Below are 18,248 nucleotides of genomic sequence, written 5' to 3' on the forward strand. Positions count from 1 at the left end.
GAGCACACTGTAATGTATACAGAAGTTGAATTAAATGTTGCACCCATGAAATTTATTTAACGTCATAAAACAATGTTACCGCAATAAAAACAGAACAAAACAAAACATGGTTTATGAAGCATTGTAAATGGTTTTGAATATCAGAGCTAGTTTGGATGAGGCCCTGGTACTTCATAGCTCCCCATGCAGGTTTTAGACTTTGATCTCAATTGTACAGTGGGTGAGAAAGCCACACTTTACACTGATGATTGTGCCACAGAGGAGGAGACCTGGCCTGAAGTCGGCTTGACAATGCCTGGAGGACGAGCTGTTAGTTGACCTCAAAGAAGCAACCAGGAAACCAGAATGCTAGATTCCAACTTCTTGACTGAGTCACTGGGAGAGCAAGGAGGAAACTACCTGGCAGTTGTCAAGCTGCTGGCCTAGTGGTGAGACCCAGCTCTTAGATAGCATGACTGCAGAACTTCTTAGTGTCACAAATCAGAAGCCAAATGATAATAAATAGAAGCCCTAGAGAAAAGACCAGTAGCCTTCATAGAATTCCCCCAACATTATTTATTGGGCTCATTTCCCCCTAGAACTTTGGTTAAACACATGTTCACTTGTCATTGCACTAAAAATGATCCAAAAGGATAAAATAAATAAGATACCTATTAACACAAGTGATTTGTTAAACCTATTTTGTTGCTCCCTATGTATTGCAGACAAAACTTCCAAAGAGATCTTTATCTGATAAACTACTTTAATTAAACAAAGACCTGAGATAACCAACAATGACCTACTGTATAGCACAGGGAACTCTATTCTGTGATACCTATATGAGAAAAGAATCTGATAAAGAATGACTATATGTATATGTATAACTGAATCACTTTGCTGTATACCTGAAACTAACACAACATTGTAAATCAACTCTAATCCAATAAAATTTAAAAAAAAAGAAAAAAAACAAAGACCTGATTGACTGTCACTTAACTGTGATAGCATAGCACTGAGTGGGATTCAAAAATAGCATTCAAGTAACAGATCAGTATTATTGTATTATGCACATTAAAATGGTCTTATTTCATCCAGTTTTCAATTTTATGTATAATTAATTGAAGGTCTAACTTTGAGACATTATTTTCTCACTACCAGCTCTGTGGTCATCAAAATTCCATTATTAATATTTAGTCAGCATCAACAAAGTCTCATATTGCTGTTGGGCTTTTAATGTGTTACCATGAAAGCAAACGTTTATAGACCTGGATTTTGTTTCTTCTTGTAGGTTGATGAGGTAATGCTGACTCTGAAACAGGCTTTCAGCACGGCCGCTGCCCTGCAGAGTGCCAAGACCCAGATTAAGCTGTGCGAGGCCTGCCCTATGCACTCTTTGCATAAGCTCTGTGAAAGGATTGAAGGTACAGTATAAGTTGGCCTTGGCAAAGACAAGTTTGCTTTGGCATTGGGGAAGTGAGAAAGTCGCTACTGTCATTGAATGCTTCTTTGTTTTGAGGTGAACCAAGAGCCCCAAGAATCATTTCTCATGTCCAGTCAAATTTGTGCTGTCAGTCTCTCCTAGGTGCTTGGCTTTTTTTCCTCTTTCTTTTTTATTTTTTACTTTTTTTCCGAAGGCAGACTCAAGGGAGGAACTTGCATTTCCCACAGTTCCTAAGACTCTGCTATGTGCGAAGTGGGAACTGACCAAATATTTGTTGAATGAATGAAGAGAGGCACAACCATCCCAGGATATCGACTGTTTAAGTCTTTCTTTTTTTCCTTTCTCACTCGATGATGTGTTCTTTTTTCCCTAAAGGTTTAGAACAAGAATGAAACTTGCTTGGCTTTTCAGGGTCGTTTGAAAATCACACAGATAAGAGACATGATGTCATAAAGCAAGTTTTTTTAAAAAATGTGTTTTGAGGAGGGGGAGGATCATGAGGAAGAGGTGACCCTGACTCAGTTTCCCTTTCTTCTCCTTGTCTCTTACTAATAAAAAAAGGTTGAAAACTACTGTGCCAGAGAGGACATGCAATTTGATAAACACTTGTTAAGCATCTAGCATGTGCCAGGCAGTGTGCTTGGCACTTGGGATGCGGAGATGGTGGAGATGTGGACCATGCCTTCAGGAAGCTTAGAGTCTAAAGTGGGAGACAGGCTTGTGAGCACGTAAATGCAATCAGTACGATAGGTGTTGGAGTCGATGGGGAGAGTGTGGACTCCAGAACAAAGCAGAGGATGGTCTAGCCACTGTAAGTGCAAATTGAGATATCTGTTCAGTAAGCAGGAGAATCACAGGCACATGGGAAAATTGATGACGAACAGCCGTATTTATTGAATGTCCACTCAACTGTGTGAACAAGCACTGTTTAAATGTAATATTCAAATTTTTAAAATTTATAACTATAATTTTACAGAATGCACCTTATTTTCAAATATACATGTAAACTTTACAAAAATGGAACATTCTTTGGTGTATGGTAAAGAGAATATTATAAATCTGAGGAGGAAAGGCTGAGTGATTCAGGAAATGGTGTTGGATCAATTTGCTATCCAAAGAGACAAAGATTCCTTCCACTTATCCTACTCAAAATACATTCTAGGTGGATCAAAGTCCTCAATGCAAACAAACAAAATGCTAAAATCATTCAAAGAAAATAAAAATGTTATTTTGTCCCTAAACAAGAAAGCCTTTATTAAGACACAGAAATGCAGAAACTACCAAAAGAAGACATTGACAGATTTGACTTCATAAAATCTTAATATTTTTACATAACAACAACTGCTTACTTGGAAGTTAAATGATTAGTAACAAATGAGGAGAGAGCAGATTGCTGTTCAGAATTTGTAAAGACTGTTATTATCTATAAGAAAAAGATAAAACCACCAGTAGGAAATTACACAAATCATATTAAAAAACACTCTTCTGAAAAAAAATTTGTAGTTTTAGAGACCTTTGTAAAGAAAGAGAATACAGGGGCTTCCCTGGTGGCACAGTGCTTAAGAATCTTCCTGCCAGTGCAGGGGACACGGGTTCGAGCCCTGGTCCGGGAAGATTCCACGTGCTGTGGGGCAACTAAGCCCGCGCGCCACAACTACTGAGCCTGCGCTCTAGAGCCCACGTGCCACAACTACTGAGCCCACGTGCCACAACTACTGAAGCCCACGTGCCTAGAACCCATGCTCCGCAACAAGAGAAGCCACCGCAATGAGAGGCCCGCACACTGCAACGAAGAGTAGCCCATGCTCTCTGCAACTAGAGAAAGCCTGCATGCAGCAATGAAGACCCAATGCAGCCAAAAATAAATAAATAAAATAAGTTAATTAAAAAAAAAAAGAAAGAGAATACATATTATACATCCAGAAGCAGTAGGGTCTCTTCCAAGATCATGAAGGGAGTGAAACTTAACGTTCCCTAGCTTCAAGGTATGCATATATCTGAAGGGAGCAAATGAAGGGTTCATGTGAACTGGAAAAGATGCACACGGGCTTCTTTTCCTAAGGCCTTAGATAACACCTTCTGATATGATTTTTTTACCCTTGCCTTTGACATCGGGCAAAGAGAGCCATAAGATAGGGCAGTGCTCTGATAGTAAGAATGAAAGGAATAGCAATAATGCAGATACTCCCATAAGACTTACTGTGTCTCGGCACTGTTGTGTTTTCCATATATTAGCCCACTTAATCCATACTGAAATCCCACAAGATGGGTAGTGTTTTGAATCCTCATTTTACTGACGAGGAAACAGGCGCCGAGACACATAGTGGGTAGTAACTGCCACATCCCTATCGCTTAGGAGGGGCAGAAGCAGGATTTGAACTTGTTCAATCTGTTTCCAAAGCAACATGATGCTTCTCTCTGAAAGAATATCAGAAAGCCAGGATTTTCAGGACCAAGCTCTCTTGAAGCCTTGGCATCAGCGTTTCCCAAAGAGTTGTTTTCATCTGGGTATGATAACAGTGTGAATTCTAAACTTGTGTTAGGCTTAAGTACAAAGTATAAAGCTGGAAAAAGGACCACATTCAGATTCAACACAAATTCATAGGAATAGAAAGTGAGAAAGATATTTAGAGAGATTTAGAAGTATCTAGATATTTGTATTTCATATCACTTACTCAGAATTATAGAATCCTGTCAATACCTTTGGCTGCATTAATAAGTTCTTTCTCTACTGAAAAAAAAGAAAGGGAAAAGATACGTATGCTGATATTGAGTCCTAATCATCTATCCCTATGTCAAGGGAGCCTTGTCATTTAGAACAGGAAGAAAAGCACCAGTTATGTTGGGGGACCAAAGTGAAACCAGGAGACAGTGTCTAAGGGGACCATCTCTCAAGGACCAATCCTCAGAATGTGAAACTAAAGTGGTGTTGAGCACTGTAGGGGTGGAGCAATTACCCTCAGTCGGGTTTTCCTACAATAACGTGCATGAGGGCTAAATAGTATACTTACCTCTCAGGATCGGTTAATTCGCTCACCAGTGACTCTAAACTGGGGGGAAGAAGAAAGTCAAATCAGATTCAAGGCAGAGTAGGGGTCATGCATGATTTGCAAATAAGCTGTTTGCGATTCCTCCCCTGAAATAAAGGACTAAAGAAACTTCCTGGGCCATAGATTTAGTTACCTACTTCAAATAAGTACCCTCTTTACTTCTCCTCTTTTTAATCTTTTATCCTCCTACACATGCTAATAACATGCTGGAATATTAAACAACATAAAACAAAACAAAAACAATCATGTGAATCAGTTTCTTAATATATTGCCTAAGGAACCTCTTAAGGAGGCTTTGCCAGCAAATAATAAATTGTGGTAGTGAGTGGCATCACACCATCAAAATGAATTTTAGTGTTTCTGTACGTGGTCACAGAGATTTTCACAGCATTTTATTGTACATTGCACAAAGAAAGGTAGAGCTGAGACGTTTTCAGAAGTTTTTCTTCTTTCTGCACAGTGGTTTAAAACAGGTCCAGTGGTGGCACTCTACATGTTCTAACCATCATGAAATGAATTCTAGTTCTTTTAAAACAATGCATATTTTGAGGTGAATCTCTCCTAGGGATTTTAAAGTGCAGTCTACCTATAACAGTCATTAAATATTATATGTGGCTAGATATCCTCTTTCTAATCAAAGTACGGTAGCAATAGTATAAGTGGTCCCTAACTATGTAAAGGAGATCTGTTCCTTAAAAATGGATGGTCAGATGAATCGTTGTAAATATGAATTACATTTCCCTTTTAAAAAAATTTATAAAAACAAAAATGTTTTCATGGAAAAAATTTTTGCCCAAGGACTTAATATAAATTATATGCAGAAGTACACTAGATATATAAATAATATGGTATAAAGAGGTAAACAATTTCTTGGGAAAATAGTAACACTAAAAAATGTCGCTAAAAACTAATGATGCCCTAGAAGTTTTATTACCAAGACCTGTATAAGGGGGAGAGCTTCCTGTGTAAGCTTTAGCTCTACTTTTTAATATTAGTAGCTATTCTTTCTTTTTTAATTTTTATTTATTTATTTATTTTTGGCTGTGTTGGGTCTTCGTTTCTGTGCGAGGGCTTTCTCTAGTTGCAGCGAGCTGGGGCCACTCTTCATCGCGGTGCGCGGGCCTCTCACTGTCGCGGCCTCTCTTGTTGCGGAGCACAGGCTCCAGACGCGCAGGCTCAGTAGTTGTGGCTCACGGATCTAGTTGCTCCGTGGCATGTGGGATCTTCCCAGACCAGGGCTTGAACCCGTGTCCCCTGCATTGGCAGGCAGATTCTCAACCACTGCGCCACCAGGGAAGCCCTATTCTTTCTTTTTTAAATGTCAAGTTTTAAGCTTAGAGATTTTGGCCAAGGCTAGTATTCACCTATGAGTTTCTAGGGTGGCTAAGTTTGTTAGTATATTCAATGGTATCTGGTTATGCTGTTGATTTGGTATCATGTAGACATTTTTTGTTAATAAGTCTGACTTCAAGATCACTGACAAGGGCCATTGATTTTGGTGAGGAGGTTTTCCATTTTGTTTTAATCATTTTATTGCAGTGTTCCAAGGTCTGTCATAGGCAGGAACACATTTCCTTGAAAGGATTTAACTTCAGAGCCTGCTGGTGAAGGGACAAGCTGCAGTGCATTTTATATATACATATATATATATACACACACATACACATATATATATACATACACATTTTGATCTCTGTGGCTAGAATCTGTTTAACACCACTCCCCATCATTTCCCTTAGGTCTCTATCCGCCAAGAGCCAAGCTGGTAATACAGAGGCATCTCTCGTCCCTGACAGATAATGAGCAGGCTGACATCTTTGAACGAGTTCAGGTAACATTATTTATAGTCCTCACAAGTAAGGTATAAGGAATGAGAATTGGACCCTGTTTCTGTGAGTTCCTTTTTCCATTTCTCTGTCTGACGTTAAAGATAGATATACTACTGTACTATTGGATAGTTACTACAATGCCACTGTTACTTTTGTTTCTAAGAGCAGCTAAATGCTTAGCTTTACTTACGTTTGTCTGCCAGACAGATAAAACGAAATGAGAATAAAGTAAAACAATAAAAGCTGCCATAATGTGCTCTCCGTCTGTCTGTTCAACAGAAAATGAAGGCAGTCAACGACCAGGAGGAAAATGAACTTGTGATTTTACATCTGAGGCAGCTGTGCGAAGCCAAGCAGAGGACACACATTCATATTGGGGAAGGCCCACCGGTGAGATGTTTTCTAGTTGACCTATTTTTGTTTTTTTCATATATTCAGTCAAAATATCACAGAAGATGTAAAAGGAGTTTCTTTCCTTTGTCTTCTCATCTTTAGGGCTAAGCCCTAACAGTCTTTTTTCCCCCCCAGCATTTTAGAAGTTTTATAGGAAATTGTAGCAAACATTGGCACGTTGAGATAAAATAGTAATGATTTTAAAATGTAAAAAAATTTGTGAGTTTGGTAGAAAACCAGTAATAAATGCTCATGATTTAGAATGAACATACATTTTTAGTAATATTAATCCATTGTTTTATTTCAAATTCATATGAACATCTTATTTCATTAAAAACTAACATAGACTTGAGTGGTAAAGAGCAAACATGCAAAGAAGCAGTAATGTCATGGAAACGGCTACCCTGGCTGCGAACTAAGGGATGATATTTTTGTGCACGTGGTTCAGAATGGGTTCCCAGCTGCATGTAGGTAAAGCAAGACCACTGGCAGCAACATCTAAAGAAATCATGACATATTTACCACTTGATAACACTAATTCAGGTTATGTCTTAATCTCACTCTATTCAGAACAAACCACATACCGTGTGATAAGTGATTCCTTAATTATTTATTGTACAGGCACTTCTAGAGGACCTTCTATGAATCAAGCTATGTGATAATGGTGACAAAAAAGACATGAATAATGACGTAGCCGACAGAGAAGAACTAAAATAATCCAAAAGAGAATGCAAACATAAATAGATACATATAATAGAGGCAACAAGATGGCTTTTTAAAATTCCTGTTAGTTTTATTTTATTTTATTTTTTTATATCTTTATTGGAGTGTAATTGCTTTACAGTGTTGTGTTAGTTTCTGCTGTACAACAAAGTGAATCATATATGTATACATATATCCCCATATCTCTTCCCTCTTGAGCCTCCCTCCCACCCTCCCCATCACTCCCCTCTAGGTCGTCACAAAGCATTGAGCTGATCTCCCTGTGCTATGCAGCAGCTTCCCATTAGCCATCCATTGTACATTTGGTAGTGTATGTATGTCAATGCTACTCTCTCACTTCGTCCCAGCTTACCTTTCCCTGCTGCGTCCTCAAGTCCATTCTCTACGTCTGCATCTTTATTCCTGCCCTGCCACTAGGTTCATCAGTACTGTTTTTTTAGATTCCATATATGTGCATTAGCTTACTATTTGTTTTTCTCTTTCTGACCTACTTCACTCTGTATGACAGACTCTAGGTCCATCCACCTCACTACAAATAACTCAGTTTCGTTCCTTTTTATGGCTGAGTAATATTCCATTGTATATATGTGCCACATCTTCTTTATCCATTCATCTGTCGATGGACACTTAGGTTGCTTCCATGTCCTGGCTATTGTAAATAGTGCTGCAATGAACGTTGTGGTACATGTATAACAATATGGCTTTTTAAAAGGATGTTCAGTGAACACAGAAGTAGCTACATGTTTGCTTTGGAGCTGGAATGAAGAGTAAGGATAGAGGATAGAATGAAAGAATTCAAGAGGAAGAGACTTTTTTGGGGGGTGGAGCTGGAGTTTTAGGGGAGATAAAGTTTTCTAATCAGAACAATTGAAGAATTGTGTTGTTTTTTTTTAACATCTTTATTGGAGTATAATTGCTTTACAATGGTGTGTTAGTTTCTGCTTTATAACAAAGTAAATCAGCTATACATATACACATATCCCCATATCTCCTCCCTCTTGTGTCTCCCTCCCACCCTCCCTATCCCACCCCTCTAGGTGGTCACAAAGCACCAAACTCATCTCCCTGTGCTATGTGGCTGCTTCCCACTAGCTATCTATTTTACATTTGGTAGTGTATATATGTCCATGCCACTCTCTCCCTTCGTCCCAGCTTACCCTTCCCCCCCCCCCCCCGTGTCCTCAAGTCCATTCTCTACGTCTGCGTCTTTATTCCTGTCCTGCCCCAGGTTCTTCAGAACCATTTTTTTTTTAGATTCCATGTATGTGTGTTAGCATATGGTATTTGTTTTTCTCTTTCTGACTTACTTCACTCTGTATGACAGACTCTAGGTCCATCCACCTCACTACAAATAACTCAATTTCATTTCTTTTTATGGCTGAGTAATATTCCATTGTATATATGAGCCACATCTTCTTTATCCATTCATCTTTCGATGGACACTTAGGTTGCTTCCATGTCCTGGCTATTGTAAATAGAGCTGCAGTGAACATTGTGGTACATGATTGTTTTTGAATTATGGTTTTCTCCAGGTATATGCCCAGTAGCGGGATTGCTGGGTCGTATGGTAGTTCTATTTTTAGTTTTATAAGAAACCTCCATACTGTTTTCCATAGTGGCTGTATCAATTTACATTCCCAAGGAATTGTGTTTTAAGAAAGGAACATTGAGTGCAACGTTAAGTGGTAACTTTGTAACCATGAGTGAACATACTGCACGGAGGCCCTCCGAGGACATACTGGTTTTTTAGGGTTTGCATGGGAATTGGGGAAATAAGGCTTTAAGGCTAGGCAGCAGCGGGATGATGAATAGCCTTAAGTGCTAGATCAGACTTTGTCACTAAAGGACTTCAGGTAAGAGCGTGAGAGGATCAAATTTGTCGCTGGTTGGGTAAGGGGGTTGACAGTGTTAGGACTGAAGTCACATTCTCAAATTAGGAGACCTTGGTAATAGAATACGTGAGAAGTGATTCATTTATCAAGTGCATACTGTGTACTAGGGAACGGAGGTGAATAATGACAGCTCTAACTGTACGGAGAAACCAACATGCAATCAAATGAATTAAAATATGGAAATATGGTGTGATTGGCACAGAGATATAAGTATGTACCAGACAAGAGATAACACTGGGACATAAATAGATTGAATGATTCTGTCTTGAAAGATGTATTTTGTCTCAGAGAGAGGGTAAACTGAAGCCCTGGAGATGTGAGGGAGGGACTGAGTCAAGAGCAATTTGGGAGGCATGATCCTTAGGACTTAGTGACTGATTGGATAGATATGTTTAGGAAGAGAGAGGGGCTTGCTGGGAGAGACTTCAAGGTTTCAGATTTGGAGGAATTAGATGTAATAGCTAGGAAATACAGAAAGAAGGCAAGAGTGGGGCGAAAGATGGAAATAAGAAATAAGAATTCAATTTTGGAAGTGTGAGGTTTAATTAGAAGAATGGATTTGGTGCTCATAGAATTTGAGCGGACATTATAAATGTGGAAGACTATGAGCTTTGTCACAGATTTGAAGTCAAAGGGGGATGTTCTGAGGAGCACCCGCATTTCAGGCAATGAGTGAATTAAAATGGAGCCAGTGATAAAGACTGAAAGGGAATAATGAAGTAGAAAGATTTATTATGGTGAATGACCAAGGTAGGAGAAGAGTTCAAGTAAGAAGATCAACAATGTCCAATGACATAGGAAGGTCAAGAAACATAAAGACTAAAATCTGTTCACGGACTTGATTAAATCAGTCATTGGTGGTGATACTCATGTTGACCAGAAGGCCAAAGGCAGTATGTGAGGAGTGATATGCATTTTCTATATGACGGAGGGCGCTCAAGATCACAAAGGAGATTTTAACAAATTATGTATGTTTTCCTGTCAGTATACTTAAGTTCCTCCCTGCCTCTCTCTCTTTCCCTCCCTTGCTCCCTCTTTTCCTTTCTTCCTTCCATTTGTTCACCTGGTATTCACTGAGTAGCTGCTGTGTCAGGCATTGTGCTAAGCGCAAATACGATTTCCCTATTTTCGTTGTGTCATTCATCTCAAAGCCTTAGAATGATGAGTCAACCCAGTCCTTACACACAGCCCGAACCCAGTCCAGCCCACATCTCTATCTATTGTTTTCTTTCCTTTTTGATTGTGATCATGTTTCTTTTATCAGTAACTCCTTAGATGACCACGTGGAGCCAGCTCCAGTATGGACCTCTATTGCCTCCTGCGTAGACTGTCCTGAAGCCTTCAATCTGATCTTCCAGTCTCTGATTTCCCAGTCCTTTAGGTGATTTTTGAACACTCCTTTCACATAAATCTTCCCAAAACATTACTTTCACAGTGATGCCCCTCTGCTTGTAAATTGTGATCAGTGATTCTTCCTAATTATCCAGCACTTAAGACCATTCAAGGTTTTATCTCCAGCTTCACTTGCCCACTTTCCACTACTTCCCTCTGTTTTAGTCAAACACCTGTACTGACACCCTGTCCCGTGAGCATCCCAGCCTTTATGATTTTGCCAGCACCATCCCCAGTGTTGGGAAAGTCTTCACCTCCTTTTTTCTGCCTGTCTGAATCCCATGTATCCGTTTCTTCCTGACCATTGAGACCCATAGCTCATGGTTCCATATTTGATACTTATGCATTGCTTTGTGTCACTGCTACGAGTGAACGTATTTCCTCTCCAAGCAAAGGATGAGTTTTCTCTCTTGGAAGCTTCCTGGCACTAAGAACCATGTAATATACATAGTAGCTTTTTATCTCTATATAAGATAAAATATTTAGAGAACTTCATACAGTGGACACATTGTAGATTCTCATGTAGTTCAGTACTGTCAGTGAATACTTGTCGATTGAAAAGATAAATGACCCACTCACAAATGAAAATGGAATTATAACAAAGGCATTAGCAAAATCCAGCTTTGCTAGAAGATGCTTTGTTCTTTGAAACCAATTTTTTGTGTTTTCCTTGGTAATTTGGATATAAAGTATGTAACTTGGAAAGGGATGGTTATAGTTGTTAATCAAAATAACAGCAGTAAAAATGGACATCTCAAGTTTAGTTTTTGTTAAATGCAGCAGGAATATATTAGCAGAAAGGAAAGACATATAGGAAAGATCTTATTTCTGTCTTTTTTATTACTTACAATATTAAAAATTAATCTCTTTTGCTTATAATCTGTGTGTTCACGATGTGGAACCTAAATTATTACTTCTTAATAGAGCTACAGAAGAATTCTCATGCTTTTTAATGGCTTAGCCATAAGCCTGTCTTTAAAACTTCATTTAACCTTGAGTATTTCCAACCTAAAATGTATGTTTTTCTTTCCATAGGCTATTTCAAATAGTACAATCCCAGAAAATGCGACGAGCAGTGGAAGGTTCAAACTTGACATTCTGAAAAATAAAGCTAAGAGATCCTTAACTAGCTCTCTGGAAAATATCTTCTCAAGGGTAAGATTAAACTGAGGCTCTTTAAGGTATTATGTCTGTGTTTTCTAACTGCTTCATTCTCAACTGGCTCACCGAACATTTCCTTTAAAAAAAAATTAAGATAACTTTAAGTTAGTTAACACTTATTTAAAATAATCTCTCAAAAAAAGTCTCATTTTCAGATCTAGATTTATTCTGGTGCCTCTGATATCTGAATCTGAGCAGTTGAGATATATGTATAGAAAAGGGGAAATAGGATATTGATGGCCAGTCCTTTAAGAACTTCTTATCATTTGCCACATAAAGTTATAAAGAAGCCCTTCTTTCACTTATTCCTAGGAACTGATAGGGAATGCTGAAAATCGTAAGTATAAGTTAACAGAAATGCGTGTATTCCATTCAGTGAATTTATATATTCTGTTTAAAAATAAGCAAAATTATTTCTCTTCCTCTTCATTTTCCTCTTCCTGAACAATTCACTCCCAATGCTATTAGACGAGACACAGCAATGTGGATGTCTCGGGTCTATAAGTCAGGGAAGCCACAGTGGCTCAGCACAGGGGGACAGAGCCTGTATGGGTGCTCTGTATGGGGGTGACCCAGTGCAGCATGTGGACACCAGAGTGCGGTGAGGAGGGTGTGAGGTGTCAATTGTGGAGATTGGTTACACACAGGGAACTGATCAAATATGTAAATGTTTAAGGATAGGGGGATTCTGGGAGAAGGGAATTACAAATTTGAAAGGGGAGGAAATTAATTAGAATGAGTTCTGTGTTGTTGGATTCAACTCAGAGGTAGCAGTATGGAATCTTGGTTTTCTGTTTTGAGCAATAGAACTACATATTTTCTATGTAATGTATATGTATTAATATATACGTGTGTCAGTAAATGTGTACATACGGTCCCTGACTTTGTCCACTGATAGGAACTGGGAACAGCTTTTCTATACATGCCAGATCATAAATTAACCCTGGTTCGATGACCCAGATTTTAGGTCTGGCACTCAGATTTTGGTTTCTATATATCATTCTTTAAGAAGGAACCATGATCCTGGGAGAAATGGCTAGTTCCAGGACTACAGGGAAAGTACAAGGTAAGTCCAGAGCATCGTGGTGTTCTAGATAGTGAGGAAGTACTCAAAGAAAGGTAACAGGATGTCACAAAGACATAAAAACCTTGAAGGGCTTCCACTGGTGACATCTGAGACAATGAGTATCAAAATAAATTATAGCAACAGAGAGTGACTTGTTGTATAAGATAGGAAACTATAAGTCTATTCTGATATGAAAAATAAATTAATACATTGGAAATTTGATCATGATCAGGATATTTACTGGGTAGAATTAATACCTATTAATTACAAAGGGGAAAATAGTAACTTTACAATGGAAAAAGCTGGCAGGCACCACCTTAATCAAATGATCAAATTGAACATCTTTAGCAATGGGACAAATTGAAATCCTGTGCCACTGATACAAAGAACACAGTGGCACTTCTGTGGTATTCCTGCCAAAGGGGCAGTACCTGAATCTAATCGTGAGGAAACGTCAACAAACCCACATTGAGATACAGTCTACAAAATAACTACGTGTTATCTTCAAAAGTGTTAAAAGCAAGAAAGTCAAGTGCAATAGTACATTGGGACACAGTGACTTGTGATGTCTGGTGTTCTTATTTTTATTTCTTTGCTAGAACTCAAAATACTTTTATGGGTAATTTCTGTTAATGATTGAGATTCTTCTAATTCTAACAAAAGCCTTGCAGCAAGCATGGTCATTTGACAATGCTATTATTTTATTAGCAGAAAACAGAATTTAGGAAAAGAGCCTCTAGAATATTTGTCGGAAGTGTGTTAATGCAACTTTTCATAAACTTTTCCTGCCTCATCTTCAAAATTTATAAATCAGTTATGTTCTTTCTTTCTCTCTCATTCCTTCCCTCCCTCCTTTTCTCCCTCTCTCCTATGCTGTTCAGTGAGAATTTAAGTAGAAAGATCGTTTACGTAGGTGGTCAGAGGATCCGAATTCCAGATCTGGCCCTAGCAGGTTTTATATTTATGATCTTGGAGAAATTATTTACCTTTTCTAAGCCATTGTTTCCCCACTTGTGAAACGGGCATACTCATACCTGCTTAGGTCATATTACCGTGAGGGTGAAATGTCAGTATGTTAGGAAAATATCACACTGTAGATATGAGCTGGTACATACAGCAGTGGTAAGCTCTGAAACCTCTGTCATTTATAAAAGGACACAAGGGTATTTAGAGTGTGACGCTCTTTATCCCACTGAGTACCTTGGCATTCGGCACAGTACTTGCACGGCTGACTTTGAAGTACTGCTTACATAGCTTTGTATGGCTGTAATGACTTTTCAGCAAGGGCACTGCCAATCTGTTTTGGTCAAGGTGGATACTGTAGCTTTTGTGTCCCACAGTGCTGGCAAGTACCATAAATTATGTGACCTAACAAGGTCTTACTTGTACCATATGCAGCAGAATGGACTTCTTGAGAAGGTTGGCAGCTACCCATGTTGTATCAAAGGTTACATAGTAAAGGGTTTTTGCGGACTTCTGAAACTTGTCAGTTTATTTTTTTCTCTCTGAGTGACATAGGAGAAAATTGACACTCCAGTCATAGTTTGGCTCATAATTGCTGCTATTTTTAAAAGTCAGAATATTTTATTTAACTAACTATAGTTGTTTATGAAATAGGATACATTTTTAAAATGCTTTAAAGCTCAGCTCACTAGCAATTAAAAAGTGGGTCCAAGGCAAAAGGCTTGACACATGCATTACCAAATCATAATATAGTAAAACTGAAAAAGCTATCTGCTCAAAGGTGAAAAGACAGAGTCTTGTATTCTGGTTGTCTGTTGCTTTTTCTTTTTCTTTTTTAAATTTATTTATTTATTTATTTTGGCTGCGTTGGGTCTTCGTTGCTGTGCGCGGGCTTTCTCCAGTTGTGGTGAGCGGGGGCTACTCTTTGCTACTGTGTGCACGCTTCTCATCGCGGAGCACGGGCTCTAGGCATGCGGGCTTCAGTAGACATGGCCCATAGGCTCAGTAGTTGTGGTGCATGGGCTTAGTTGCTCTGCAGCATGTGGGATCTTCCCAGACCAGGGCTCGAACCCGTGTCCCCTGCATTTGCAGGTGGATTCTTAGCCACTGCACCACCAGGGAAGTCCCTGTTGCTTTTTCTTAAATTGAAGTTTTCCAAAAGAGGAACATTTCCTAATATATTTATTAATATATGTTTATAGTTCTAAAAGAGAAATATTCACTAATATAAAGTGTAAGTCATTAGAAAACAGTCCTCAAGGGACTTCCCTGGTGGTGCAGTGATTAAGAATCTGCCTGCCAATGCAGGAGACACGGGTTCGAGCCCTGGTCCGGGAAGATCCCACATGCCGCGGAGCAACTAAGCCTGTGCGCCACAACTACTGAGCCTGCGCTCTAGAGCCCTCGAGCCACAACTACTGAGCCCGGTGACACAACTACTTAAGCCCGTGCACCTAGCGCCTGTGCTCTGCAACAAGAGAAGCCACCTCAGTGAGAAGCCCACCCACCCTAATGAAGAGTAGCCCCCACTCACCACAACTAGAGAAAGCCTGCGCACAGCCACGAAGACCCAGCACAGCCAAAAATAAATAAATTTATATAAAAAAAAAAGTAAGTCCTCATTTCACTTTCTCTTCAGAGTAATAGCCATTGTCCTCACTTGTTGAAATGTGTGAATTAATGATTGTGGTAGAGTATAATTTTAAAGTAAGTTTATTTTTCTTTGTGTGTAATAAAAACTCATGGATAAAACACTCCTATGAGTAATATGTGTCATTTAAGTGTTTTTCTAATGATGGAAATTGTTTGATATCCATCTGACTACTTTCTCTATTGTGACCAAATAACCTGTTTGAGATAAACAGGCAGGTTGGCATGTAAGTAGCAGCTAAAAAAATAGCAGAAAGCAACATGGCCCATTTTTCTTTTCCACACACATGAACCCAATAATTTATCAGCTAAATGTATAGTTTATTACTGGAAGTATGTCATGTTATAGTATAGAACTGAAGAACTGAAAGAGCCTTCATCAAGTTCTGGGACATTTGCAAAATAACCCTTAACCAATATAGGTTAATTGGTTTTATTTGTAATTCTACTTTTCACAAAGCTCTATCTTCAGGAGGTAGTATTGAGTAAGAGCTCAAGAACCTCACTTTAAAGTTGTACTCCCTGAATTCAAATTGCTGCTCTGTCCTTTAACTGTGTAAACACTGGCAACCTAATCTGTAAGAACTTCAGTCTCCTTATCTGTAAAGTTGAGCCAAAAAACTATACCAGCTTCATTAGAATTGTTGTGGGAATGAAGGGGGTAATGCATGGTAAAATATTTAACATAGTACCTGGCACGTGGTAAGCATTCAGTAATATAGATGCAGCTGTTAGTTTTATGATTGATATAGTTGTTATTTAGGGAGCCACCAGAAATAGAAAACTATAATTGATATACATAGATAAGAATAAATATTGCTTCTATGAAACAAGGTAGGATACCATAAATATAAAAGAGTCCATGGAGAACAGGAAAGAACTCTTACAACTTTCTGATAGTGGACATAAAAAGAAAAATTCAGTAGAAGGCTAGGAAACTAGTGTTGAAAAAAAACTTCCGGAAAGTAAAGCAAAATGACAAAGAAATAGAAAATAAGAGAACGAGGTTAAAAGTTATCTGGAGATCCAAAAGCCAAATGGTAGGCGTTCCAGAAAGAAATGCATGCAGAAATTTTCAAAGAAATCATTTAAAGGTTTTCTTAGAGCTGATGGACATGTTTCAAAATGTAATGGGCTCAGAAGATGCACAATAGAAAGACTGAAGAAAGCCATGCCAAGGCACTTCATTGGGAAATTTCAGAATGCCCCAGGGTAAACTTAGATTCTGCTCCAGAGAGAAATAGCAGGGCACACACACAGCTCAAGAATCACAATGACATTAGACTTCTGCACCGAAAGACAGTTGAGCAATGTTTACATATTCTGAAGGCACGTTTCCAGGCAGAATTGTATATTCAGCCTAACTATTAATAAAATATAAGCATAGAACAAAGACACTTACAGACATGTAAATTAAAAAAAAATTTACTTCCCAGTCTCCTGTTCTCAGAAAGCACCTGGAGTATATGTTCCACCAAAATGAGGAAGTAAACTAAAAAAGAGGAAGACATGGGCTCAAGGAAGCAGAAATTCCAACATAGAATAGCATCAAAGGAAACTTCTAGGTTGATGGTGAAGGATAATACTGGAAACATCTATTCAGCAAACCTAAATTGCTACCAGTCCAAACTGGGGCAGGAAGACAGAGATCTCCAAAATGGGTAGCTCAAAGAAAAATATATGTAATTAATGGATTATGTAATGTTTGACCATATTGAGATTTATTGGGAATAGATTAATGATAAATAAATTAGTAGTAATAAACTGGTGATTACTGAGGTAGTTGTTAACTCCATGAAGAACAAATTGTACAAGATGTGAGTTGTATTAGTAGTAAAATATGTAGCTCAGGTGCAAACAGTATTTACAAGGTCGTAAAAATCTAAGCACAAAATATTGGTTTAACTGACACGTGATATAACTCTACTGAGAGAAGAGGGGAAGAGAGAAGTGTGTATGGGGATGGAAAATGAAGTAAGAATCCTAAACTCTCATCTTCCAGAGTAGGAAGTCAATGGATATTGCCTAAAATGGAAAGATTAAGGAATAGGATTGTAAGCTGAATAACAGAAGCATTGATATAAGTAATTTCAGGTGTTTGCTTTTGGGGAATGGGATTCAGCATGTGAAGGAGGGGGCTGGTGATTGCCACTTAACATCATAAGTTTGGTAGCACAGTTTGACTTTTGCAACTTTGTGTAGGTATCACTTTGATTAAAAATTAAAATGAAACTTAACCCCCCCTCCAATTAAACCCAAGAAATGTTTGGAGACACACTTTAAAATTGTAAAGTGCTATAGAAATATTGTGCATTTTTCATTGTGGAGAGTCACTGTCACACTGACTTGACGTATTTTTAGTTATTCTTTTTAGAACTTTCCCATGTGTTTTAGAGTTAGGCAGAACATCTTAGTCTGTATTTTGTCTCTTAAGACCTTCTATGTGATATGGTTCCTAGCCAGCCTTTCCATCTTCTTTCCTTCAATACTTGGCTCCAGTTTCTTCCTACATGAAGTGTAGAGAGAAATAGATGAGATGATCCCTTTGGTTCGTTTCTTAGATCATCACCAAAGAACTGTGTGAAAAGAAAATCGAGAACCAATTCACCAATATTGAAGCAGACTTTTATCTAGTCTTCTAGAGAGACTTTATTGAGGTAGTTTTGCATTACGGAATAATGAATGAAGCTAAATCCATACATTTTAGGA

At 38.4% G+C, this 18,248-nt stretch overlaps 1 protein-coding gene across 6 annotated transcripts in view; it reads left to right on the plus strand.

The window, feature by feature from the left end:
• Positions 1–18,248, plus strand: part of TBC1D4 (TBC1 domain family member 4) — a 237,955-nt gene that overhangs the window by 173,025 nt on the left and 46,682 nt on the right. For all 6 annotated transcript variants that reach the window (XM_061171195.1, XM_061171197.1, XM_061171192.1 and 3 more), the window contains 4 exons: positions 1,268–1,400; positions 6,210–6,301; positions 6,579–6,689; positions 11,735–11,854. In XM_061171195.1, the coding sequence (XP_061027178.1) occupies positions 1,268–1,400; positions 6,210–6,301; positions 6,579–6,689; positions 11,735–11,854 (456 nt within the window). The remainder of the gene's footprint in view (positions 1–1,267; positions 1,401–6,209; positions 6,302–6,578; positions 6,690–11,734; positions 11,855–18,248) is intronic.

Source organism: Eubalaena glacialis, chromosome 16 (assembly GCF_028564815.1).
Source record: "Eubalaena glacialis isolate mEubGla1 chromosome 16, mEubGla1.1.hap2.+ XY, whole genome shotgun sequence".
In the NCBI taxonomy this organism is placed as follows: Eukaryota; Metazoa; Chordata; class Mammalia; order Artiodactyla; family Balaenidae; genus Eubalaena; species Eubalaena glacialis.